The sequence below is a fragment of the Eleginops maclovinus genome, chromosome 5 (assembly GCF_036324505.1).
Source record: "Eleginops maclovinus isolate JMC-PN-2008 ecotype Puerto Natales chromosome 5, JC_Emac_rtc_rv5, whole genome shotgun sequence".
Classification (NCBI taxonomy): domain Eukaryota; kingdom Metazoa; phylum Chordata; class Actinopteri; order Perciformes; family Eleginopidae; genus Eleginops; species Eleginops maclovinus.
Genome location: NC_086353.1, coordinates 19,999,656 through 20,026,291, shown reverse-complemented (window position 1 = coordinate 20,026,291; position 26,636 = coordinate 19,999,656). Strand labels below are relative to the sequence as shown.

The 26,636-nt window shown below is 40.0% G+C and overlaps 1 protein-coding gene across 1 annotated transcript; it reads right to left on the bottom strand.

The window, feature by feature from the left end:
• Positions 1-10,326: 10,326 nt before the first annotated feature.
• rtn4rl2a (reticulon 4 receptor-like 2 a) lies at positions 10,327-15,793 on the bottom strand. Its single transcript, XM_063883544.1, has 4 exons — positions 15,479-15,793; positions 14,743-14,969; positions 14,360-14,593; positions 10,327-13,725 (listed from the first exon to the last, which is right to left on the bottom strand). Exons 1-4 carry the CDS (start codon positions 15,534-15,536, stop codon positions 12,871-12,873), a joined length of 1,374 nt encoding a protein of 457 aa, XP_063739614.1. The 5' UTR covers positions 15,537-15,793; the 3' UTR covers positions 10,327-12,870.
• Positions 15,794-26,636: the final 10,843 nt, after the last annotated feature.

Here is a 26,636-nt window from a genome sequence, read left to right as displayed (position 1 = left end):
CTGTGTTTGCTGCTACTTCTCCTGCTTCCTGGTGAGCATGAGTCACACTCAAAGTAAACACATTGATATGTTTAAAGTGGTTTATAGTTAAAGTGGTTATCTTAACCCTAAGGGGTGTTTGAGCTTGTTCACATTTATGAACAGCATAAAGTAGAAATGCTTGCTCTTTTTGGTCATTTCCTTTGATTGCAACAATCACTTAAAAAAAGGAGCAAACATCTGACCTGGAATTATATCTGCACAAAGAAACAATGACTGGGGACTGTTTTCTACACCCTCCAGTTTTAAACCCTTAATTTCATCAGTGAAAACCGTGTGATCGTTACCTTTGGCCCACTGTTTAAATGTGCTATCGATCAATTGTTACCTCCACAAAGTAGGATTTTTCAGTATGGTTTGTTTGTCTGTTTGCAGAAAGGAAATACTGGCCCAAATGTCATTTCACTCTTTTGCAGAATGGTGCAACATGGACCAAGGAAGAGCGCGTAAAGTTTTGAAGTTAATCTGATTAACAAGGTTGATCCACATGCTTTCAGTAAAATTGCATATATACAAATGCCTTTTATGCATTTTAAATGTGGTGTAGAAATACCATTAAAAAAACATCACTCTCCTGAAAAGGTATTCTGTCACTAAAGATACGACTTTTGTAGACACAGCCCCTGTTTGAGCAGCCATTCTTCCAGACATTAATTAAAATATTATAAAATACTGTGCTGGAAGGACGCAAGGTGAACCTAAATTCAGGACACAGGAAGGTTTAAGAGAAAAATACCTTTTATTTCAGGTAAAGGAAGGCAGAGCAGAACATAACAAAAAAGAACAGCACTTTCAAATGGATGAATAATGAAACTAGAATGTGACTGAGACTAAACAACTACCAGGACTAAAATACATGCTATACTGATGAGGGGATGAAGTGCAGGTGTACACAAGGTCCGTTAATTGAGGGGTTGATGGGGAACAAAACAGTATTGGGTGAGTTGAAAATCAAAAGTTCAACTTAGTATTATTGCTTTCATCACTCACCTAATACAGTTGTGTGGAATCTGTTGACATAACACATATAATTTGAGTCAGTTTTTCAGTGTGTTTTTCCCACAGAAAAATTGGAGAAATTAGGCCTCACGTATTAGACAGGGAAAAAAACAAACATGTTATAGCTGATAGTATTAGGACAATAAGTGAAATAAGCATATTTGATGTGTTTATATTAAATTGTTCGCTCCTAACTGACTGTGGATAAAAGAGCATTAGTAGTAGTGAAACATACAATATATGCTACAATGCAACAGTGTGTTCAAATTGACACTGTAAGCTATACATGTCTATGCCATCTTTATTAAAATAGTGAGTTTTAGAAAAATCTGATACCCGTAATTTTGCCTAATTTCTCAGCCCTGGTGTTGAGTGGTTATTTCACTCATGGTTTGTCTTTTAGCATATAAAACACAACACCATATGCTCATGTGAACAAGGTTAAAAACTTAATCTTTATTGGAGTTGCATTTTGATATCTCCAAAGTAACTAAAATTTTGCAAACAAAGACAACATTTCAACATCTGAATTTTGATAAAAGCAACATTTAAGTGGCAGTTGGGTTTGGTTGTGTTCAGAAATTAGCTTTGTTGAACTTGTAGCCACAAACAACCATGATGTCACATCTTGCTGTGATATTGGGTTGGATGTGAAAGAGTCCTAAGTTGGTCCAATTGTCTAAAAATCAGCTCCTATCGTCTTTCCCTATGCTCTATTCCTTGACATCTATGTGAAACGTCATGGGGTTAAGGAATGGTGGATACTGGAAATGTATTTATAATGAACTTGTCAGGCCTTAACCTATCAGTGTGTATATCACCAATAAAACATGTTTTAAAAAGCTGGAGAAACCCAACACCGCTCAGTAAAAACTGTGAAATGTTGACTTTGTTTGATCATTCCACTAAAAGAGTAACGTCCATAGTTTTCCTTTTGATTAATATAGTGTTGAGTTGGGTTGGTACTTGGGTACTTCCAGGTAATTTCACTCAGTTAGGAACCTTCCTAAGCTAAACTGACAATTCAAACGCAACCCCAGAGTACCCTGTGACATCACTTCAGGAATGTGACACGCTAAACCAGCGGTCAGCAAAAACAAGATTTTCAGTCAAATATTCCTCAAGACGAAAACTAAACACTTCAATATTGACGTATATTTTTTTATAATTGTAAAAGAAGATAAAAATAAAAACACAGTATACTATAAATATGCAGTGCATATATAACAAGGACTAATGATCCCCTCAATGCTGAGAAAAATGAACATTAAGTGGTCTTTGGTATCTTGTTATTAGAAAATCACATAATAATCTGTTCATTTAGGGACAAGGCTTACAAGGGATGGACACCACACGTCTTTTTTTTTGTGATCTACAATAGTTTGTCATTAGATTGGCCTTGAAGTGTAGAGCACCTACAGCAGTTTCGTAGTTACATTTACAGAAAATGGTAAAAACGACAGTGCAGCAGAATGATGACATGACTGCTGACTGGTGACACCTCAGTGACACGGCCAGTCATCTCTACTAGAACAGAACAGAGCAGAACGTACCCGATGGGTGACGGAGAAGGCGGAGAAGGAGATAAAAATAGTAGGAAAAATGGGGTGAGAAAGCATGGAGCTGGAAAGGGAAAGAGAGAGACAAAGAGGTGGGAAGAAGTACACAGTTTCATTCTGTTCTGCTTGACAGAAGATTGAGGGATGATTAGGAGAAAACAGGTGGAGAGGTTCCATGTGAGTCAGAAAAACATGTACATGAAGACAGAGAGAAAGAAGGGGGCAGTAATGTGCATGGAGAGTTTAGTGATGTAGTTGGGTGGTGACAGTTTTAATCTGTGAGGTACAGACAGAAATGAGGACAGAGGCTTGGGAACTGTGTTTAGGAGGACTTATTATTTGGTTGTGTCATGATTATATAGAATAGAATCGGAGGATGAAACCCTCTTTATTTGTCACATGCATGCACACAGCAGAGCACACACAGTGAAATTAGTCCTCTGCATTTAACCCATCCTAGTACTAGGAGCAGTGGGCAGCTATCGTGCAGCGCCCGGGGAGCAATGGGGAGGGGGGATTGGAGGTGTCCGGTGCCTTGCTCAAGGGCACCACAGCAGGGCCTAGGAGGTGGACTGGGACCTCTCCAAGTAGCAGTCCACTTTCCATATTTTTCAAGTCTGTTCGGGGACTTGAACCGGCGACCCTACGATTCCCAGTCCAAGCCCCTACTTACTGAGCCACTGCTGGACATATGAGAGAGCGATTAGACATGCCCGCCTCCCTTAGTTTTAAAAATATAAATATTATCTCAGCTTTTTAGCCTTTGGCAGTTAGTAATATTAGCCCAAAAAAAATAACTGTGGGATTGAATGGGTTATTCTGATGTCCCCAGGGTCCTAGGTTCTCCAGTTTTAGCATGTAATAGAAAGCTGATGACGTTGTTCCCCAGCTCTGTATTTACTTAATATGATAAGGGCTGTTGCGGGAACTCCAAAATGTTTTTTGTACAAAATTCTACAAAATTGTAAACCAGTGATTTAAGCTCTCATTTTAATAGGGCAAAACTTAAGGGAAACAAAGGTTAGACTCATTTAAAGTCAAAGCTAAAAGGTGAACACTAGCCTAGTATAAGGATCATTTACGTTTTTCACGTTTAACTCTCTTATAAGGGATATTTTTACTCAAATTAACCTATTATATGATCATAACCACAAAACCTGTTTTCACTTCTTCACTCACTTCAAGCTGAAATCCCTAAATTACTTCGGTACCAAAAACCAGTCTGGTAAAATCTCAAATTAGTAATAAGACATAAAAATACAGAACAAATAGACTGAAATAAGACAGTGTCAGAAAGCCATACAAGAAAACGGTCACCTCCAATAAAGGAGAAAGGGATACCACATTCATCAGAATATTAAAAATTGTATTGTAAAGCGTCTCTGTGTTTTCAAAGTGCAAATCACTGGTCAAATATTATAGAAAGTATTATGATATATAAAAGTGTGCAAAATAAATAAATAAACAAATCAGAAAATACAATACAAATGTGCCAAATTACTCTTGAGTATGTCCATTATATTGAATTAAATATGGAAGGGCTGTGCAGTTTCAAAAATGTATATTAGTAGAAAAAAAAGAATATTATGTGTGGTAATGGCAGAAAAAGGACATGTTTCTTTAGGCAGATGTTTTGAAGGCAGGAGGCAGGGGATCTGGAGCAGATGGATCAAGCCAGAACATCCCTGGCAGACGTTCGGAGCCGCTCTGGATGACAGAAGAGCAAGGATGTTCCACGAAAAGTCTAGTTTCTGACTCTGACAGCAAACCCCATCTACTGCACCTCGGCAACGGTAGATGGTGTGTGCTGTAGCTCGACAGCAGGAACTGGGGTCTGCCCAGTTCGTCAACAGGGACAGGAGTCGGTCGGAATGCTGACTGGACAGAGGAAGCAGAAGTTGGCCAGAGACCTAACTGGGCATGGGTTGGATTTGGTGGGACAACCAACTGGACACGGGGAACAGTATCCAGCTTGACTGACACTGATTAGACAGTGGGAGCACTGGCAGGAGCTGAGTTGGGATGGTCAGGGACTGGAGCTGGAGCTGTAGGTCAGGGGCTGGGGCTGGGGCTGGGGCTGGAACTGGGACAAGGGATGTTTGACAAGCAGCCGAGGCTTGTCCTGGTGGCCAGGCTGCTGGCAATTGGGCTGATGCAGAAGCAAGAGATGAGGGTTGGTCCGGACAGAAGTACTGCGGGCTCAAGAACCCAAGCCTTAATGTTTGAGTGGCAATCTTTAGGGTTGTAGACTGGCAAACTGCAGGGTTAATGAAATCCTTCATCAACCCTGGTAAGGAATTTATTAGCCAGGGCCATGTTGGCTTCCTGCCTATCAACTTCAGAGCTGCCGCTTCATACGACTCTACTTGACTTTGTTGGAATTGTCCAAATAAAGTGATCTGATCTTCACATTCACTTTGATAGAGTCTCTAAAATGTGCCTATAGTCACTGTCGTATGTTGACCCACAATGGCAGCAGAGTGTTTTTTCTGTCCTCTTCTGTTTTACTGCTTGATCAGTACGTTCTTTTCCCTACCCTTCAGTTTGTCTCTGTTGGACTTTCCGCCCTGTTCTCTTTTCTGTTCACTCTCTCCCTTTATTTCTCTCCAAGCCTCTCCCTTTCCTCTTCCATTTCTCTGTATTTCAGCTCACTCTAAAGGACGGAGGGAATCGCTCTGAGACATTTGTACTCACGTGTGTCCATCTGTTCTTTGTTTGTGCTAGTACATATTCGCATATGGGTGTGTTTGGTACAGTCAGCCTTCTGTGTGGAGTGTTTTTCTTGCGTACATCTATAGAAGGGCATCATTTTTAACATATACAGTATACAGTATATATATATATATATATATATTTAAAGGGGTACAAGATGACAGCTGAAATTATTAGCGCTGAAATACACACTTAAATGTCAATACTTGTCTTTAAATTTGGAATGTCTTTCAAAATTGGGGTGGGTTGAACCTTGTTTTTTTTGTATAAATATATTCATTTATTTTACAGGGTCAATTTCAGACAGATAACATCAAGGCCTTTTTTCTGTACCTATCCCCCCCACCCCTTGTCTCCAATACAGATCCTACAAGTACAATAATATTATAATTATTGGTGTTTATCTCTGCAGCCAATTTCATTAAAAACGTTGTATTTGATTGTTTTTAGTATGTGAAGCACTTTGGGCAGCATGTACGTATTAGAGGAACTATTGAATGGAAGTTGGAAAACAAGCAGGTGTGTGTGCGTGCGTGCGTGCGTGCGTGCATGCGTGTGGGCATGCTTCTGCGTGGATCCCGCTTCTGTGATGCGATGAGGAACGTCTGTCTCCCAGTGGGCCTCTCTCAAGGCGTTCCAGCAACGGCTAATGCTGCCAATGAGGGTGCATTCGCACGTGTGTGCTTGTGCACACTTAAGCCTTCCAAATGTTCTCGCCTGCAAAGAGATCCAAGTACATGACTCAAACGTCACACCTCTTCTGTTGCTATCTTTCTCTCTCCCTCTCATTTACACAAATTCGCATTTTCAACTCATTCTGTCAACAGCCAGCTCGGTTTTCCAGGCGATATTGGCGTCAGTGACTTTTCACCTTTTTCTGTCTTTTAATCACACACACACACACACACACACACACACACACACATGCTAATTGACTGTCTGTGCTCACTTCAGGAGGTTTCTTCTCGATTTTTGTTTGTCTGCAGTTGGTGGCATAAAGGCCATCACACAGAGGATCAGTTATGACCACAGATAATCATTTTGAGCTTCTTTAAGATGTTGTTTCTTGTTCTGGATTATATTCCAAAACACCTCTTGTGTATGTGTTCATATGTTCTTGTATATGTATCCATGCATTATGCCACCACAATGCTTCATGGCTGCACACTAGATCAAAAGTCTTCTCTCATGTTGTTGCTTGTTGCAGCAACACCTTCATCCCTTTGAAATGGAAAAGATGTGAGAGCTAGGGGATAATAAAAAGATGTATGGAATAATAAACAATTGAAACCCAACCAAACATGAGTTTGAAAATGGAAGTGTAGAAGTCACATTTTTCAAATTAATTTGATTGTATAAATGGATTTCTTGAGATAGACTTTGAAGTTTCTTGTCTCTTTTTGAAGCGACATGTTCAAAATAATGAAGAGATGCGTGAGAGGAGCAGGAGATGTTCTATTAACGTCAAGGGCACTTTTTAAAAAAGAGGGTGCGTGCAAAAGCAATAGAGCAGAGGCCTGGTGACAGAATGTCAGATTGGTTACATAAGAGTCTGAGAAGATGCTTAAATTTAACTGCTGAAAATACACATGAAAGGGCAAACAACATGTAAATTGCGTATGTGCATGAGAAAGTGAGAAACATTTCATGAATATATGTGTGTGTTTGTGAGGGAGGGAGAGAAAGAAAGGACGGGGCCCAGCAGGTGGAGGCAAGTTGTGACAAAAGTAGTGACGCACTTGAACATGCTCGCAGTAACCAGACCCCCTCCCCATCTCTGATGCGCTCCTTCTCGTCTCATGAATAAACTGGGAATCATTAATATTCATCTATTCAACAAACAGTGCTGTAGCTTCCACAATTAGGTGCTTCTCCCGCCCCCGTCTGACGGGTGAGTGACATGGAGGTCCTCCAATGGGATCAACATAGTTTACATGTACTCGACGAAGAAGGTGCGTCATGGATTTTTTTCTGCCACACAAAAGCTTGAAAACCAATTGGAATGAGCAGGGTGATGCACTTGTTTCATCCTTATATAGGCATGACAAGCTGTGAGTTAGCTCTGTGCCACATTTTGTGATCTGCGAGTGTGTTCGCAGTGTGGATCTGTGACATTTTTTCATGTAACACATTTCAGTTGTGTTGTCTGTTTGCTCATAGTGAGGTCTGAGCCTTGGACAAAGAGAACATTGCATATAAGTAATGATTTGGTCCCATAACTGCTTTTTTCAAAAAATGTTATGCTTCCCTAATAAACTGTGCATGTACAGCGTGTTTATGACTCCTTTGACAAATGATTATGTTTGTATGATACCTAAATGTGGGATGCAAAGTTCCCATGACAACAACAAACTAAGCCTGCCTTATTAAATGCGAAAAAATAACATAACAATAATCAGCAAAAGCTCATTACTGAGCCGCAGAACAGCTGGTAGAGCTCATACAGTAGTTGAAGGCTCTGCAGAGCATTTGTAACAGAAATGACAGTGCTTTTATAGATAAATGATTTGAATATCCTCCACCCATGAATAGCAGGGGAATATAATAAAAAAATTACATTTGTCATCGCTATCATGCACTGTTAATTCCTTTTTCTATATCATTTTTTGTGTATGGAATCAATGTGCTTTTTGATCAAACTTCTATCTTCGTGTGGGGTGGGAGGGGATGATGGGCGCATCATTTTGTCATTTTTTAAAGCTAAAGGCAATCAGCAGGACTGTTTACATACATCGCAAGATACCATCATTATAAAGAATGTTACTATGTTCCAGAATTTAGCTAAATACAAATGTTATGACGTTTGAGATATCTACTTTTGGAATGGAGCTGAATAGAATTTGGTGTCTACTCCTGGTTGCACTAAAAAGCTACATTCATTGGACACACAGCTGGAACCGGACTGTTGTTGAGGTTCTGGGATTATAAAGTTAGCCAACTGTCACTGTTTGCAGGGTTTGCCTGTTTTAGCATTGCAAGTGTCTTTGTACGTGAATGCTAGGGCGCTTGACCAATCACAATAGAGCCGGCCAGCTAATCAATCAGAGCACACTGGGTTCTGGTTTCAGACAGAGGGTGAAAAGGGGTGCTGCAGCACAGACAGTATGTGCAAAATAAAGACCTTTTTGAAAATTAAAGCAACGAAACAGTCACAGTAGAGACACCAAATACAAATATTAAATCTTAAAATGAGCATTTTTGAGCCCCTTTAAGTAGTTATCTTTTACATGTATTACAGTGACAAACACTCTTTGTAAATGTAGGTATGTGAACTTTACAGTTCCATACATACATTGTCCAGCAGTGGCTCAGTGAGTAGGGGCTTGAATGTGATCACTTTGACTTTATGTTAAGACACAACAGGGTGTTTAATAACCTGGTCATTAGTCAATTTGATCCCACGGTTAAGAGAGAATGTGATATATGTAAGGACCAGGTTGAAACCTGTATGCATGAGTTTGTTGAATGCAGTGAGCTTGTTGAGTATTTTGGAAGGATGAAAGAGTTAGTTAGCAGATGTTGGAATGAATGGTATGTAAGAGAAATGGAATGGAAGGAGTTGTGGTTGTTTGGTGCGATTGTGAAGAAGGATGAATGCAATGTGTCTCTGCTGAATTATGTTCTGAGCCACGCAAGATATGCCGTAAAACTAAGGAGGAACAGTGCCCATTATGAGGGAAGGTTGAAAAACGTCTGGAGCCTTTTCTTAAGGACCACAAAATGGGACATTCAAATGCTCTATAATAGCATGGATAAAGAATGCTTTAAGGAATCCGTTGAGGAAGACGTGTTGACTTTCAACTTTTCAAATGAATATGGACTGTGTTGAAAGGAAAAAAATAAAAATAAAGAAGAGAAAGAGGACTCAGTTCAAACAAAAGAAAAGACATTGTTTTTTTTGTGGGGAATGTCGTGCCTTATTGTGGTGGTTTTTTTCTTGATTATGTTTTGTTTATTTTTTTTATTTTGACAACAGTTTTGGTTTTTGGTGGAGGGAGAAGTGCTTGTTGTGTGATGAAATGGTGGTACATAATTGGTATGTACAATGACAAATGGAAAAACAATAAAAAAGAAAAAATGTAAATATGCAATTTTTTATAAATAAAAGATTTTTTTTTTTTAAGTAGGGGCTTGGACTGGGAATCGTAGGGTCGCGGGTTCAAGTCCCCAAACAGACTTGAAATATGGAAAGTGGACTGCTACTTGGAGAGGTCCCAGTTCAACTCCTGGGCCCTGCTGTGGTGCCCTTGAGCAAGGCACCGGACACCTCCAATCCCCCCTCCCCATTGCTCCCCGGGCGCTGCACAATAGCTGCCCACTGCTCCTAGTACTAGGATGGGTTAAATGCAGAGGACCAATTTCACTGTGTATGCTCTGCTGTGTGCATGTATGTGACAATAAAGAAGGTTTCATCCTCCGATTCTTCTTCAGTTAAGATGGTTTCCTGTGTATAACTCAGTGTAAGTTGTCATCACATTTTAAAGTTTACCTTGTCTTTTAGGAGAACCAAAAGTGTTACAAAATATAATTATGTGATGCTCAACAATGCTAATACTCATTTGTCAAATAAATACTATCCTACTGGGCGTTGTCTCTTATAAATACAAGCTCTCTGCATATTATAAGAGCAGGTGTGATGTCATTAGAGTGTTGTCCCTTCCAGAGTCCTTTAGTTTGACATGTGAGTAAATAATGAAGTCTACAGTGTACGTGCTTTGTTGTCTTCTCTACGTTTCGTGTTCTCCATTTCTCTCAGCCCATAGTTGCACCTGGAACAAGTGCCTGGAAGACTTACACAATGGCAACTATGTGTGTGTGTGTGTGTGTGTGTGTGTGTGTGTGTGTGTGTGTGTGTGTGTGTGTGTGTGTGTGTGTGTGTGTGTGTGTGTGTGTGTGTGTGTGTGTGTGTGTGTGTGTGTGTGTGTGTGTGTGTGTGTGTGTGTGTGTGTGTGCATTAATTCATTGATTGCCTCTGGTGTTTGAAGAGACATTAAAGAAAAAGCCCCACACTGGCACATTTTGTTCAAACAAGTATGAATTTATTCCTTTCTTTAAGCAATCTTAATGACATACTTTTACAGTAAAAATAACATACCAAGTGTTCTGTCATATAGAATTATTATTTCTTCCTCAGATACAAAAAATAGAACATCAAAATGGTATAACTGGCATTTTGGTCGTCTGACAGTGAGTTCACTGTCATGACCACTGAAGAGCACCCTGGCTCAGTTTGACCTCCTCCCACAAGACTCAACAAGAGACTGAACAGCGAGATTACACTGAATATTTCCCTAAAATATGATAATTATGACCTGCATTGACATTGTCAAGGACCAAGTCGCTTTTCATTTACTCAGAGCCATAGAGAGAAAAGAAGAATGTGTTAATATGTCTCTGTTGAGGCAAGGCTAGCGGGTATGAAAAGTGGATCTGTGTGTGTGTGTACATCTCTTACATTACCTCCTACTCTTCCTCCTACATCTTGGCCTTGCCTTCATCACCTCTACTGCTGCTAAGGACCCCTCCTTCCTGCCTTTCTTCTTTGCTATGCGTTAAGGGATGAAGGAAACCGGTGTGCAAACAAAAGGAAAGAACAAATTCAGCATCAGAACACCTCCAGTATCTTGCTTCCTACATGGCAAAAGGCGGAGAGTGGATGCCTATATATGGTAACTTCCACCTCCCTTATTTCATAATACTACCACTGCTAAGCATCTCTAGTCATTTCTGCATTCTCAGCATTTAGAAATCCCTTTTAGGTTTGAGCCCACTCATCTATTGCCTCACATAATTTATCTGGTCTTAATTTGTCTTCTGTTCTCTGTTCTTGCTCTCTTAACGTATTTACAAATCAGCCAATTTGCACCTCTACCATCCATCTTGCATCGCCCACCGGTGAGTCATGGGAGTGACAAACCTACTGACGTATTTGCCTTTTACAGACATGCCAGCATGTGAATCCATTCATCTCGATTCAACCACATACACACACACACACACACACACACACACACACACACACACACACACACACACACACACACACACACAAACAAACAGACAGATGCCTATTAGAGGACATCGGCTCCATGTGGTCAGTCCTCTCACTCCACATTAGTCACTGTTTAGTCAAATAGCAGCAATCTGCTACTTCTTGTTGGAATTTTGGTTTTTGTTTTCAGTTCCATGTTGTTTTTGCGTTCACTGCATTACCATGTAGAAAACCTTAAACAGTTCTTAATTCATGTTGTGTCTTGTCTAAGACACTCCAAAAATATCAGTGAAAATGTATGACATTTTTCTATGAAGCGGCTGCAAACTTCATGACATCCCAAGGTTGGCACTTATTTCTCGGATTATGGCTCTGAGAGAGGGTAGTTCCCAAATATTTGTCAGGCCATTGGCATAAACCATTGGAATTTTACATTTAAAATTTCCCCTTTGAATCCCTTTTTTTTTTAAGTCGGTTCAGCCCCAAAGAAAAGCATGATTCAGGAAATATTCAGTGTATTATTTTTTATCAAGATCTTGATCTGCATCCATGTCAACAATCTTAACACAGTATATCAATATGTCACAGAAAGACATCAAAAAAGCAAAATATCTGGCTTCCTGACAGGAAGCATTCTTCCCCAGTGGTTGTCTCAAACGACACCACATTTACAGAAAATGGTGGATGGTGGTGAGTTCGATGGGTGGATCAACTATCTGATGAGTGGATGTATTACTTTTCTCCTGCATGTTGCTGCTTCTATGGCCAGCACTGTCTCTGTCACAGTGCCTCGCTGTGTTCTCTCCGCCTCCTTTCTTATTGCTGCATGAACACTGTCCCCCCTCCTCCCTCCTTTTTATCTCTTCCTCTTTCTAATGTTGTTTCGTTAAACAACCCCTCCCTTTCTTCTCCCTGTCGTTCTCCTCGCTGACGTTCCTTTTTCTCAAAGCCACTGCATTCCTCTTACTGTCTTTCCCCTCCTAGCTTCACAGTATATCTTCCTCTCTGTTCTGTCATGAGCAAACTCAGATCCACACTGTGCTCTGCCCTGTAGAAGCACTCCTAAATGGAGATGAAAGTTGAACCACAGATATCACGAAAGAACATACCTATTTACATGACACTTTAAGTGGTTACAGTATTGTCTTGCACTGATTCTAACAGTTATCGTAGTATTCGTAGCAGCCAGTACACTGGATGCACTAATAGCAATTATTTGTGAAAAAAATAAGCACATCATTTACTAATTGCACTGATATCGGTGATGGACTCAGCCCTCGTAGCCCTGATAGCAGGGAAACTCAACGTGACACCATACAGGTGAGACATTGAAAGCCATACCTGTAAAGTATTGTAGATGTACTTGACCTTAGTTGAAGAACTCTTAGAAAAGTATTAAGCCCTGTAGGTGGTAGATTCAGGATCTCACCGTCCCCCTATCTCCCTGGCTGTGCCTTGAGAATTGGCTAACAGCAAAGCGGGCAAAGGGGGTTTTGAGTCTAACAGGATTCCTCCCAGCCTTTAAAACAGGCTGAAAGGGGAATTGGGATGTGGCGCTAAAAGTCACATTCAGCCGAATAGCTGGTGGAGGTTGATGCAGAGACTGCAAACAGAAAGGGCTATTAGTGTGAGGAAAGAGGGTGATGAGGGAGAGGAGGAGGATGTAGGCAAGTCAAAGTCAGGCGGACATTCAAGCTCGAAGCATCGCAGGGTGACACCTGAGTCCTCATTGCCGTAGTTCGCCCAGTACTCTTCTGCGTCGAGCTTGGGTAGCGCCAGCTCTTCCTCCCCCAACTCATACTTGACTACTGAGGTTGTTGTGGATGGGCCTTTCCCGTACAAACCAGCTTTGACATTCTCTGAGGCTTTCTCGAAGACACCTTTCGTTGACGACTGAGGCTTGTTCTTGTGGAACCACCAGCGGGTCTTGGTGCTGAAGGTGGTGGTGGTGGAACCAGCGATGGAGCCGGCGTCGGGAAGGGGGCAGAGGGCGAAGTCCATCTCACGAAGAAAGCGGAGGTCCTGGTTGCGGCGAGCAGAAGGGGAAGCGCAGATAACCTCGGAAGAAGAGACGCGGGCCTCACGGAACCACTCCCACAGGGCACGGGCCTCGCAGCCACAGGACCAGGGGTTGGCGTTGAGGCGAAGGAACTCTATCCCCTGGGTGTCCCTCAGGGTCTGGCTGGGTAGCTCAGCCAGGGAGTTGTTGAAAAGGAAAAGCATGGTGAGGCGGCCGAGGTCGCGGAAGGCTCGGCGATTCACCTGCCTGATGCGGTTGTCATGGAGGAGAAGGCGGTCGAGGTTCACCAAGCCACGGAACACGTTCTCTGATAGGGTGCGGATTCGGTTGCCATGCAGGAAAAGCTGGCTCAAGTTGATGAGGTCAGAGAAGATGTCGTCTTGCAGGAAGTGGAGGTTATTCTCCTGTGGAGGAAAAATCAAAGAACAAACAAGGTTTAGCAAGAAAAGAAGAGAAGCAATGGTATTTGTACCAAATGTAACAGGATGTTGAAGCTGCGGGTGGCTGATATGTGTTTGCATGTATCCAGTGGTAGAGAGGTACTAAGAAAAATGTTCTTTCATTTTATTCTTTTACTCCACTCCACTTGCCCTTATGAGGCAATTGATTTTACTTTTTACTCCACTGTATGTAATTGCTTACTTTAGCAACGTGCAGATCATATTTGTATTCATATTCCTAAATTAAAATCTAAATAATCATTTGTTATTAAAACAACAAATATAAAAAGTGTTTAAAGCAAATGATTTGAGGCCAATCTTTTAGCAACATTAAAGAGTTATAATCAAAATATCTATTTCATAGGATTCTGAAAAAAAAACAATTCTGTTTGGAGAGAATACTTTTACTTTCGACTTTAAATGTATTTTGTACTTATACTTGAGTGAGATTTTGTAGGACTTTTACTTTGAAAGAGTTTTTCTATATCATAGTATTGCTACTTTTATTAGATTACAAGATCTGAATAATACATTCGATGCTCAACAAGGCCAACACTGTCTAACTGCATTTAATTGCATGTGTCTCCAGCGCCCTTACCTGCAGGTAGAGGAACTGCAGGCTGTATAGCTTGTGGAAGATGTCATGGGGCAGGGCAGTGAGCCGGCAGCGGTGCATGTGGAGACTCTGCAGCTTCTCAAGACCGCGGAAGGCTCCCCCCTCCAGCCTATGGAGGTTGGAGTTGTCCCCCAAATCCAACTCCTCCAAGTCCCTCAGCTCACTGAAGGCCCCAGCCTCGATCCACGTAATGTTGTTAGAGAACAGCCACAGGACCTGATGCCAGAAAACGCATGACTTGAACTGTTATTCTTCTCCTTGGTGGATATTATTCAACATTAATTGTGAAATACAATTTGTTTTTCTCAAAAATGAATCTATATCCTTCCCATTCTGAAAACATATTTTTTAAAACTCCTTCTCACCTGAGTCCCAAAGCCAAAAGAACCAACTCTCAGCTCCGTGATGCGGTTGTTCTGGAGGAATACGCGCTGCGACTCATAGGGCACTCCGACCGGGACGGCGGTGAAGTTCTGCGCCTGGCAGCTCACAGTCATGGGCGTCGGGTAGCACACGCAATTGTGCGGGCACGCCGATGCCGGACTTGGCTTGCCGAGGACCAGCCACACCACCAGCCAGAGGGAGAGACCGCCTGGAGGAAACGGGGGGAGAGGGGAAGGTGAGCGAGATGGCCGTGGTACTGACACATCACACCATCATGCTGAATGTTGCTCTTATTGCACTGGCATTATAGTTTTTATCAAATTCAGATTTTCTCAACTTTAGAGCTTTATGTCTTTTCAATAACGCATATAGTACACAATGGCAACGGACCATTACGCACAGAATGATCACAACAATGTCAAAACGCAGCAGCTATTTAAAGCGTTTATACAACGTTCTTGTTATATTCCTCTTAACATTTTAAATTGTGACTATTAAAAGTCATACAATAAGTAAACAGTTGCCTAACAGAACGCCAAAGTTTCGATTTGAGTTTGTATAATCCGTATAATCATGTATCCATATTCGCTGATACGATTTTTAAGTACATCAATCTTTCCTAGATTAAAAACCTATTAGTTGCACAAGTATTGAAAATCAGCAATTGCTCTAAAACTGAAGTATCCATTTATCCAAAACCAAAGAAGACAAACTTACTTTTGCAGTTGCGCATAATGGAGCATCGTCGGCTCCGAGAAATCGAAGAGGTGTCCATCCTGAACCAAAGCTTAAAGCGAGTTAGCCTAATAGGGCGAAGTAAAGCCTGCTATCTCTGCTGATGCCCTGGTTCCCGAGTCGGAGCGACTGTGCCGGTTGTTGGCTACAACTGTCCCATATATACTCAAGCATGCGGTTATTGCCTACGGCAGTGGGCACCGAGGAATCTCCTACGTCACCAATCCCGGGTCATGAATGAGTGAGGGCGGCAAGGAACAGAAAGGGAGGGGCCCCACCGTCGGGGATTCTCTTGGAAAGCTGGTATGCGCGTAAAGATTGGGCTGGTTGGAGACGTGCGCTCAGGCAATGAAAGGAGGAGACGTTCTCGACGCACATAGAACACAACGGAGGGAGGGCGATTGAGTGAAGAGACAGTAAAGAGAGGGGGGGTGCAAGGCACGGTGCCCATTGATGATGACTGGTCTCTGTGTGTGGAGGAGCGCAGAACGGGTAGGAGAAGAGCGCATGGCTCGTTTCCTGGCTGGCTCTTTAAGAGACAGTTATGGGCTACATCCGGAGCGCTGCAGCCAGACACAGAGATGCAGAGAGAGCTAGATGGTTCTGTCTTAAGAAAATAGGATGCCCCCGAATTATGATTCAGCCACAAGGGAGAATTCAGTACCAGAAGAGTCATTGAAAACAACCATGATGTGCTGTAGAGGATAAATACGACATGCTCCAAACAAGCTGTTTGCACAATTATAGCTCCTGACATAATTTCTTTAATGATGTAGGTAGAAGTGAACACACAAGGCAAGAGTGGTCAGATGAAAGTGTTTTTTTTCTCATTTTTCTACATTGGATCTTTTTATACAAAGTCTGAAGAAACAGGTAAACATTTGATTGCTCAATGTGTTTTTATTTTATTAAAGAAGTACAACTACTTAGGTACTAATTCATTTTAAGCTGATCAATAAGGAAAAAGGGGGACGCCATTAATCCAAAAAGACAGCAAAACACAGCAGACGCCTACATTTTCTCGCCTTTTGCGAGTCTGTTTTGTTGTGTGTCTGTGCCTCGAGCTGTCGATGCTTGTGTTACACTACCAGACAGCAGATAGCATCAATGGTGACAATGATACTAGTGTGATAAATAAAACGGTCATTTGCCTTTTCATTTTACAAATATAATCCAAAGGTAGTTCACTATTTTAAAGGACTGATTTAAGGCTCTATACACTGCAAAGCAATACAACAGCTCTGTAAAGTTTTATTATGTTGACACTGGGAAAAAAAAGACATGTATTGTATGATATTCTCTTAAATGTTGCCTGTCAAAATGCATCAGCCATGTGTTTTTATATTCTGGTCACTGTGCATATGTATATATCGTTCTGTCATCCAGTGACACATAGTAAAATAAATATCTGACCGTAGTAGAGGTGGAAATATTAGTATAATACCATTAAACACTTTTTCCCTCCATTTTGGGCAATTTAAAACATCAGAGGAAGCTGCAAACAGATATTAATGCCTGCTAATGCCAACAGTGTACTACAAATATTAACATGTCATTATTATTATCATTCTGTGTATAGCTTCTTTTTTTTTCTATTGTGTTACTACACGACTACATAGCCACAGCTACGTATTGAGTGGGACAGAAAGGTACAGATTATAGTGTTATGCAGGCTTTCAATATATCATGAGCTTTTAAGTTCTTTCCAAAATGGTTATCTTTGTTTCGGACTTGCATCTGTAAAGTCCTTGAAGAAATGCAACATTATGTAACTATTTTTCCTTATAATAGCAGCTACAATATTTGATGAAAAACAGAATTGTAAAAACTGGAGCATTGCCTCTATTATTCCCACTCTGCAGCCCAAACGCTGGTTATGTGTAACTTTGATGCAGTTTTACGGCACTAAATAGATTTTGGTGAAACTGAATTGTATTTCCTGATGTCCTTTGGCTGCTCTGCCTTCTGATATATGTTTTCCTGAAAGACAGAAAGTTTTGCTGTTGCAGAAGTAAAGCTAAACACTAACTGCTAGCTGGTAGCTCATTAAGCATATTTCCCATACTGGGAGTCGAAACCGGGGGCAGTTGCTGTTTACCCCAGAGGCACAGGAGTTTTTAATGCTAGGAGGACAAGGTTTTCAAGCCTGGGGTGAGGGCTGGTTGGGAGCGGTGCTGGTGTTGTGCCAGACCTGGAGCCATTAAAACTACCAACAATATAAAAAGCTATACAAATATCAACTATAGCACCTATTGTAAAAGCATTTTAGTGGAAGACTTGACAAGGAAAAGTAAAAAAACAAAAAAGACAACCTTGGCAAATATTTCCTTTTCTGTATGTCTGACATTTAAAGTAAATGCAGACTTTTCAGAATGAGAGTCATGAGGAGGTAAACAACAGAAGTGCACACATTCATATTCCCACTCACAGATAAGTATACCAGGGAAGAAATCATCACATATAACTGTGTGTAAAAGCACCAGGCGTCATTGACATGAGTGATAGAGGGGATCTATAACCTGTTGTGTGTGGTGTTGTTCCCTCACACATCCTGCCTTGTCCTTATCTGGTCTTATGGACGAGTTCCAGTCCCCAGTGACCATCCAGCCTCACAGGCCACCCCTTCACACTCACCCACCTCACCACCTGTGCCAGTGTGTATGCCTGTTGAGGCAAAACTTTGTCTAAATGCCACCATGGAGTGTCAGTCAATCCATGTTGTGCCAGTCACCCACACAGCAGGTTTGCGTGTGTAGGCACCGTCTCATCAATGAGTGTGATGCTCACAACGTGGTGTTTGTGTAATACCCACACAGAATCAAACAGAGGCTTCCCCGGCCCACACCCACTCCTGCTCATGTGCCGGCCCATCTCTTTGACTAATCTGTCTTTATTTGTCCCCTAGTCTGCATCCCGCTGCACCTCACTTTATTTTCTCATTTCTCAGCTTTGATCCAGTGTGCATCACGGTGTTGTTATCTTTCTCTGCGTGGCGGGAGAATCAGAGGGATGAACTGATTGCACTTTCAATCCACACATCCTTCAGTCTTTTCTACAGGTGGGGCAGCGCAGTTCTGTCCTGTATGACGTCAGCACTGATAGGAAGTCCTAGGGGATGTAAATGATGGTCATGGGATACTGTAGAGGTGTGTCTGTTGCCAAGGTTACAGCACACATTACACTGTTCTCCGGCCGGTCTTGAAGCTATTAAATATATATAATATCTTCCAGTTATTGAACCCCTTTTTGCACATTTGCTTCTCTTTATTGACATCCTGGAGCGTGGTCAATTTAATCAGGTCACTCAGTGAGTCAGGATCGATTTTTTTGCATGGTTTATTTCATTAGTGGACACAAAAGAAATGTGTGCCTTCCATTGGGCAGGGCTAATATGGAAAAGGAGGTAGGGTGATGTGCATGCAGCAGAAGACACTTAGAAATAAATAACAGAGTTGTGTCACGCACAAAAACAACGAGGGAAGAAAACCAGGACATGTACTCGTGAAAGGTGACTCAACGTGTCATATTGCTTTACAGAAAACTAGCAAAGACATTTTCATTGGCAGGGCCCATCTTTGCACATCCACAGAGGCAGCAGCATGTTTCAGAGTCTGTCCAATTGTGTCTGACAAAGACACACGTGACATTTCAGCGTGTAGTCTTCAACTCCTCTCTGCTACATCACATTTCTCTTCATCTTCCAGTTCTCCCCCCCTTTCCTGATACTGTCATTCATTTGTTCTGCTCTCTCGGCGTCACTGCTTCCGCTTAACCATATACTGCTGCCTTCTTCCACACACAGTCTGCAGAGCACTGGTTGCTTGAGTGCAATGTAATTATTTTTTCTTCTTATAAGGCAAAACATTTTTGATTTTGTTAAAGGCTAGAGAGCCCTTTAGGAATACGGAAGTGAGACAAATAAAAATGTCAGGTTAATGCATATTTAAAAAAGGGTTTGCCAGGATCATTTCTTTTAGATGCTTAAATTGTTTTCCATTTGTGTCAAATACTTTTTGCAAGGAACATTTTTCATTCTTCTTTAAATACAGGGGGAAACAGCTTTGGCATGTTCTTGAGCGAGCAAAAGCATTTGTGTTTTGTTCCAGGTGAGCTGACATTTACTGCATATAGAGGTGCATTTCAGCCTCTTGTGGCTGAAATGAGTATTACGTTGGCACAATTTGGAAAAATGATCAAGGCAAAGAGAGATGATGTCATCAGGATTTAATTTGAAAGTAGATTAATCATGTTTTGGTTTTTTTCTTTTGCTCTGCATTTATGCATGCTGGAATGCTAAACTTTCAATCAATTTCAAATTAAATCAAATTGCAAATCATGATTCTCTGAAGAATACATATTTCTTTGCAAAAATGAACTGTATTTGATCAGAAATATTACATTATTTACAATATTTAAAGAAGACCTTTCTACAAGAGAATGCCTTTGTGTTCTCACCCAAAAACTGTGATTCTCACCAATTGTGTGTATTTTTAAGTTCTAAAAAACTAATTGAGTACGTCATTCCTCTTTGCCGGTTTTCAACTAATAAGAATTGCTGTCTAAATCCAAACTGGGGCTAACTTGAATCGCAGATAGTTCAACTTGTAACCACAACCAGTTTGCTTTGCCACAGACTTGAGCCTGAGCCGAGCCTCATCATAACATCCCAGTTTACAGAGCTGCTTTTCGAGCAACAATGGCATACTTAGTGGGAGCTGTGCTCAATGTGCTCTATGCTTACGAAGCCCGATTGAATCGTGAGCATGGCTTTTCTAAAAATGCCATACTCTTCCTAAGAAAGACGCTGCGATTGAAAAGCGGCTAATGGTGTGCCACTATGGTTCAACAAATACCAATATTGTTTTTCTAGCAGCAGGTGCTGCTATCAAGTATTAATCCAGTGTCAGACTATCTCACCAGTACCATCCATTGATGCATAATTATTTTTTAATTCCTGTATTTATTTATTTTTTGTTTAAACTCTCGCTACTAATGACTTGCATTTTAACACAGCTTCATAAATTAAGGACCGTATGATGGGATGTTTCTCTCGTAACACATGTATGATGTTAGCCTAGCCATCAAAGCCAGTCCAACTAATCAATAACAGACATTAAATATTACTTGCATTATTGTTGGCGTGTTGAATGGAAGGATGCTGTAGCACATTTTATAAAACTCCACATCAGAGCATTAACCGGGCATACGTATAGCATATTAATTGTAAAAACGTTGAATCACTATGATCTATCTTCAGATTGTCTGATATGATAACTTGTATGTATGTATGTATGTATGTATGTATGTATGTATGTACTGTATGTATGTATGTATGTATGTATGTATGTATGTATGTATGTATGTATGTATGTATGTATGTATGTATGTATGTATGTATGTATGTATGTATGTATGTATGTATGTATCTATGTATGTATGTATCTATGTATCTATGTATCTATGTATCTATGTATCTATGTATCTATGTATCTATGTATTGATTAAAACTGATACCCAGTAAAAACAATATATATATATATATATATATACTGTATATATATATGGCTCAGGCTGCTGAAGTCTGCTCTTCAATACCGCCCCAGCCACTGACCTAGAGTACAGGGTGATGAAACTTTAAACTGTGTAAATAGAGAAAAGAAATCTGGTCAAGAATTATTGATGAATGATATTGTCTGAAAGCACTGACATACTTATCCTTGTGCTGTCGATTTGGTAAATCTCCTTCATTCTGTATTTCTTCTTTCTGTAACTGAAATGTAATAAAAGGACAATAATAACAGAAAAAATGTAATAATAAAAAAATATGCTTCACATAGTACAGTACAGAAGTACAGTTTCTAAGTGTAGCTATGTTGAACCTATTAAATGTTGGACATGCGTTCCTTTGTACTGGGAGACATTCAATAACTCACTAAAGAAAATAAATTCAACAGCAGAGAGGCTGAGCCCACTTTGCTTTCTTTGGTCGACTTCCTGTCCTCCTCTCTCATCAACAGCAAAACAATTGTGTAACACTCAGCCATATGTGTTTTGCATGTGTTTTGATCAATATTGTCCAATCTCCCTCCTCCTCCTCTGTCCCTCCCTCATTCAGCATCTCGCTCACTCACTCGCTCCATTTGTCTTCACAGCCAATATGTTCATTGTTTTCTCACTCACAAATTATCACAAATATGAAAGCTATTACTCCACACTCTCTCTGTCTCTATTTCTGTCATTATCAAAGTAGCTACATCGGGTGATGGGACATATGAAAATGTCATTGGAGAGATTGTTATATGTGTTAAGAGGAACTCCTGATGAGTTTGTGAGAGACTGGTCCCCAAAAGCACTATACATGGTAGAGGAATGGTAACGTTTTATTACTATGGGGTTAAAAATATACCAGAATATGTAATCCCTTTTAGTAAATTCACCAGATTGTGACTATTCCAGCATGTCACGATTAACCTAGTCAAAATAATTGTTCACAATTTTCTTTCTCGCTACTCGTCAAAATATGCTTAAAACTCTTTTAAATGGCACCAAAACATAATGAAACCACCATATGTAACATGTTTGAAGTGTACTACATCAAAGATAACCACCATCAAACAAATACATTTAAGGTGCACCTGCATGAATATGGCTAAAACAAATTCAGAATAGCAACAGTGTGTGAGTCCGGTCCCTCTTGACATGATAATTGCTGTACCTTTAAATCAGGCCCTATTTTTGCCTTCTTTTCCATGATAGCATGAATATCATGATTCTCAACATTATGACTGAAACAGAATCCCTTTTTTCTAAAGAGTTTTTATGAGATCCGTTATCAAAGCCTATTTCATCCCATCCCTAATAGTCTATATACCTAATATAAAGCAGAATAAATTATTCATTTATAATATACAAATGTTTCAGTGTAACAACCCTCATCAGGCAACTAATTGCATAAGTGCATATTCACAATAAAAAGGCATGTAGGAAATGTTCCCATCATGCACTGGTGCAAAGTATGGACAGAAGTATTGAGGTGGTCCTGTTTTCAATGTTGTTTTAAAAGTTTTCATACTTTAGACATTATTGTTTAAAAAAATGTACCTTAACAGGTAACCTCTTCGGAAGCTTTGAGCGGCAATTAAGGAAGCGGAAATTCATGTTCAACAGGTTAAAAAAATCATTTTTTCCACGTTCATTTAAGTAAAACTTTTTGGTGAATTTCCTTGGAGTGTTATCCTGAAATTTGCCCTGGAATGAAATATTGAAGTCTATTTAAAAATTACAAAAACATAGTAGTAGTGCAATTCAGCTTCCAAACTATTAACTAAGATAGTATTAGTATTAGATGGAAGTCATAAGAAGCTTAAATAGACTGTTAAGATGTTGTGCTGGTTCTAAAATATGAATCTTAAATCAACACAATTTATTTTTCAGTGCTTCCGTAGGATGCAGTTCGACAGTGAGGTTGTGTTGATGATGGATGTCGTGACGTGAGTCCGTAAACATGTGTCTTTCATACTACCTATAACTGTAGCAATAATAAGGTCATTAGGTCTCTTAGGTTGAATTTCAGTCATGGCTGTTGCATATTGTATGTCCTACTGTCTGTGTCTCTAGTTCCTAACCATGCAAGGCAAATTCTGAAAAGTAATATTTGGAAAATAATACCCAAGATGTATTATCTGCTTTTTTGTAGAAAAATCATTTTAAATGATTTTCAGTTCTTAAGGATACACACAATACATAATTTTGTTTGATACCAAACAGGGTGTCTATTCTCCATTCAGCTGCACAAACACTGTTTGTATTGATCTTTTTTTTGTTTAAACTCTCGCTACTAATGACTTGCATTTTTGAACGAACTTTTGTCTTTTATGTTGACACTGAAAGAATGAATTGCCTTGGCAGGAAGTGGATAGATAAGCACAGCGTCTACAACAATGTGGACAAAAAAAAGGCAATTCTACAATTCAATAAAAAATGTAAATATGTTAAAGCTGGAAGATACAAAGTGTGTAAGGGTATTAAACTTTATCACATCAAATCTACGAGTCAGACCCTAACCCTAACTAGCAAAACACTAATAGCTTAACATATTTAAAATGTTATTGTCCGTCTTCAGTTTAAAAACGTTCTTTTGAAATCCAGGGAATGAAACATCTGCATGACCCCATTCAAGATGTTTGTCAGACAAATAATAAACCCAGCAGAAACTTTACCCAATTGTAAAATCGGCTGGGGGTAAACAGTTGTCATATACAGCATACTGTATGAATGGACTACTAAACTGGTTTGGAGGTAGATCTATTGTCATCTCACACCTCCAGGTACTGATTTTTTCTTTTTTTTTTATTCAGTCTACCATATATTGTTGCGTTTTATTCCTTCTCTCATACTTCCAAGTCATACGGCAATATAAGATGTCTTTCATTTTTTCATTGTAAGTCATTCAATATACATGAAAACAAATATGTATAAAAAGTAACATTCACAGCATTATAGAAGCTACTTCTTTAGCTACACGGCTCACAAACTGTTCTCGTCCTGGAGAGGATATTCAGGAAACGCTTTCTTGGTATATCTTGAAACGTTTCCCACAGGGAGAAATATTTTTCACTGTAGAGGATAGAGTGCTACTCTTGTCATGCAGAGACCCCATACCCACTTTCTTGTTATTCTTGGCGATTCAAATAGCCATTTTGTAGTTTTGCCTCTAATCTGTTGCTGTGTTTGATTTGCCTCAGCACCCTATCTGTCTCAATCTGTATCTCCATCTGTTTGAATCAGTTTGCTGAAGCTTTATAGACAGGATTATAACTGTGCCAAATCACACTGTAAGTGGATCAACTTCAATTTGTAGATTTATGTTGCGTCTCGCACAGTTCTCACACACTTGCCTTGTGTCATCATCGCGTCCTTCACCTGTGCATGCGTATATGTCTGTACCTGCACTTACATTTTCCTATGGACACTCCTTTTCAAGTATGAGGTTGGGTTGTTTGTCCCTCTCCTGCTTTAGTAGGCTCTCCTTCTTCCTCTTTCATTAAAATTGAATTATCTGGCCTTTTAAAATGAAAGGGACAATCCAAACAGCACAATGGTTACTATCTCACAGCCCTAAGTGATACAAACTCATAAATGAAGGCAAGGTCAGGGCATTTCCAAGAATAACCCATTACATTATGTGTCTGGAAAATGCAATAAAATGGACCTTGAGAGAGAAATATGAGAGAAACAAAAGCAAATCCAACATACATTCACACACACACAGCATATTAGCCGTAATCCATATTTGAGGAGCAGCTGGTTTACACTGAGCCACATGCTGACACACGTCACTGATGAGACGAGAAAAATCCCTCAACTCATTTCCCAATAGCCCCTGCAGGGACATTAAAATATCCTACTTAAAAACAAAGATGAAAAAAGCACATTGCATCGATAACATCTTGGCACAATTATTTCAGGTTCATGCATTCATGATATCCTTGCAATATTGAAAAGCAGAAATAATTTTGTATATTATGTATGAGTTCAAAGCATCAAGCATTTCATGATTTTACATTGTGATTCTTTTTCTGTTGCGCTGTTTGAAAATTCAATATCAAATGCCATTTTCAATACTTGTTTTTTTCATTTTCAAAAAGAATGCCCAAACAAATATATTAAAATAAAATTGAAAATGAAAAGATAAATCTGTCATTCACTTTCTATCAAACTCCCACTGAGACATCAACATTACTGTGACGCAGTGCCTTACTTCTGAAAAAGTATTCACATCACTGAAATACTCTAAGTATGCCTTAATGCCAAACAATGCTTTTGCAATTATCATTAATACAGGCAAACTCAATCCCTAAAGTACGTAACAGATACAGCAGGAACGTGAGGAAGTTCCGTTTATTTTAGTCAGGTACATGCAGGGTCAAAACCAGAAGACCTGTCAATCAAGCAAACGAATCCATAAAAACGGAGCAGGCAGAATACTTGGTTATACAGGGTCAGAAATTGGCAGATCAGATAAACAGACTAATAAATAACTGATCACCTGAGAACTTAGTACACACAATAATCTGGCGGGTCAAGTGAAGAGGTAGATATACTGTGGGGCTAACGAAGGAATGAGTAGCAGGTGAGGGGAATAGGATGACCAGGTGTCCCTCTTTGTTGACTAACAGTCACCGTCTAAAACTTGGCTTTTATCCAAAGGTGTTTAGAAAAACAAGAGAGGGCTATCACCATTAGCTGTGTCAGTTGTCAATCAATCAACAGAGACATTTATCTGCTTTATGGGTATAGGCGGTGGAGTGCGATTCCCAGAGAGCAGAAAAATGTTTCAATTGCGCAAGGAGGTGAATACGTTTTAAAGCGGTACCTCCCCAAAACTGACAAGAAACGCCTGGTCCCTAAAGAAAATATTGATATGTAGATATATTCCTCCGAAACCAGAAGAGGTGAAGTAACAGCGGCTGATATAATAAATGTTTTACCACACTGTGCAGCCCTCAATCCCACAGGTCAGCACACTGTAAACTAGCTCTGGGCATTTTTCCAGACTCGGAGATCACAAAAGAATCCGTGAATATACGAATTAAAGTCTGTTGGCAAAAAAAATCCATTCAAAACAAATCCATTTAAGTTCTTCACTTGCATAGTTTGTGCAAACATTTAAACCACATTAAATTGTTGTTATTCATATCCATAAGCTTATATTTTCAATAGAAATATTTATTTTAAAGGGTTGGATAGACAAACATATTTAAATCTAAACCAGCTCTAAACCGGTAACATTTCCCGCATTGTCCCGCACAAACATACTCTTTGTCCCACATGTGGCTTGTTGGCACCTGGCACCCGAGAGTGGAATAAGCTGATGTAACATCCCATGTTTGTTCATTTATTGATGTCAGCTTAAGTTATTAATCAGGTTTATGTTATGTGTTTCATGTTTAGATTTAGGCGCGTGTTTAAACTCATTGTTCACAGCCCCTCCCTTGATTGTTGCGACCTGTGTCTCATTACCTCTCGTGTAGTCCTCGTCTCGCCTTGTCCTGTGCAAGTTTGTCTTGGGTCATCAAGAGAGTCAGTGTTTGTTACCAGGAATCTTTGTTGTTTAAATCCATGGTCAAGTTTACATGTC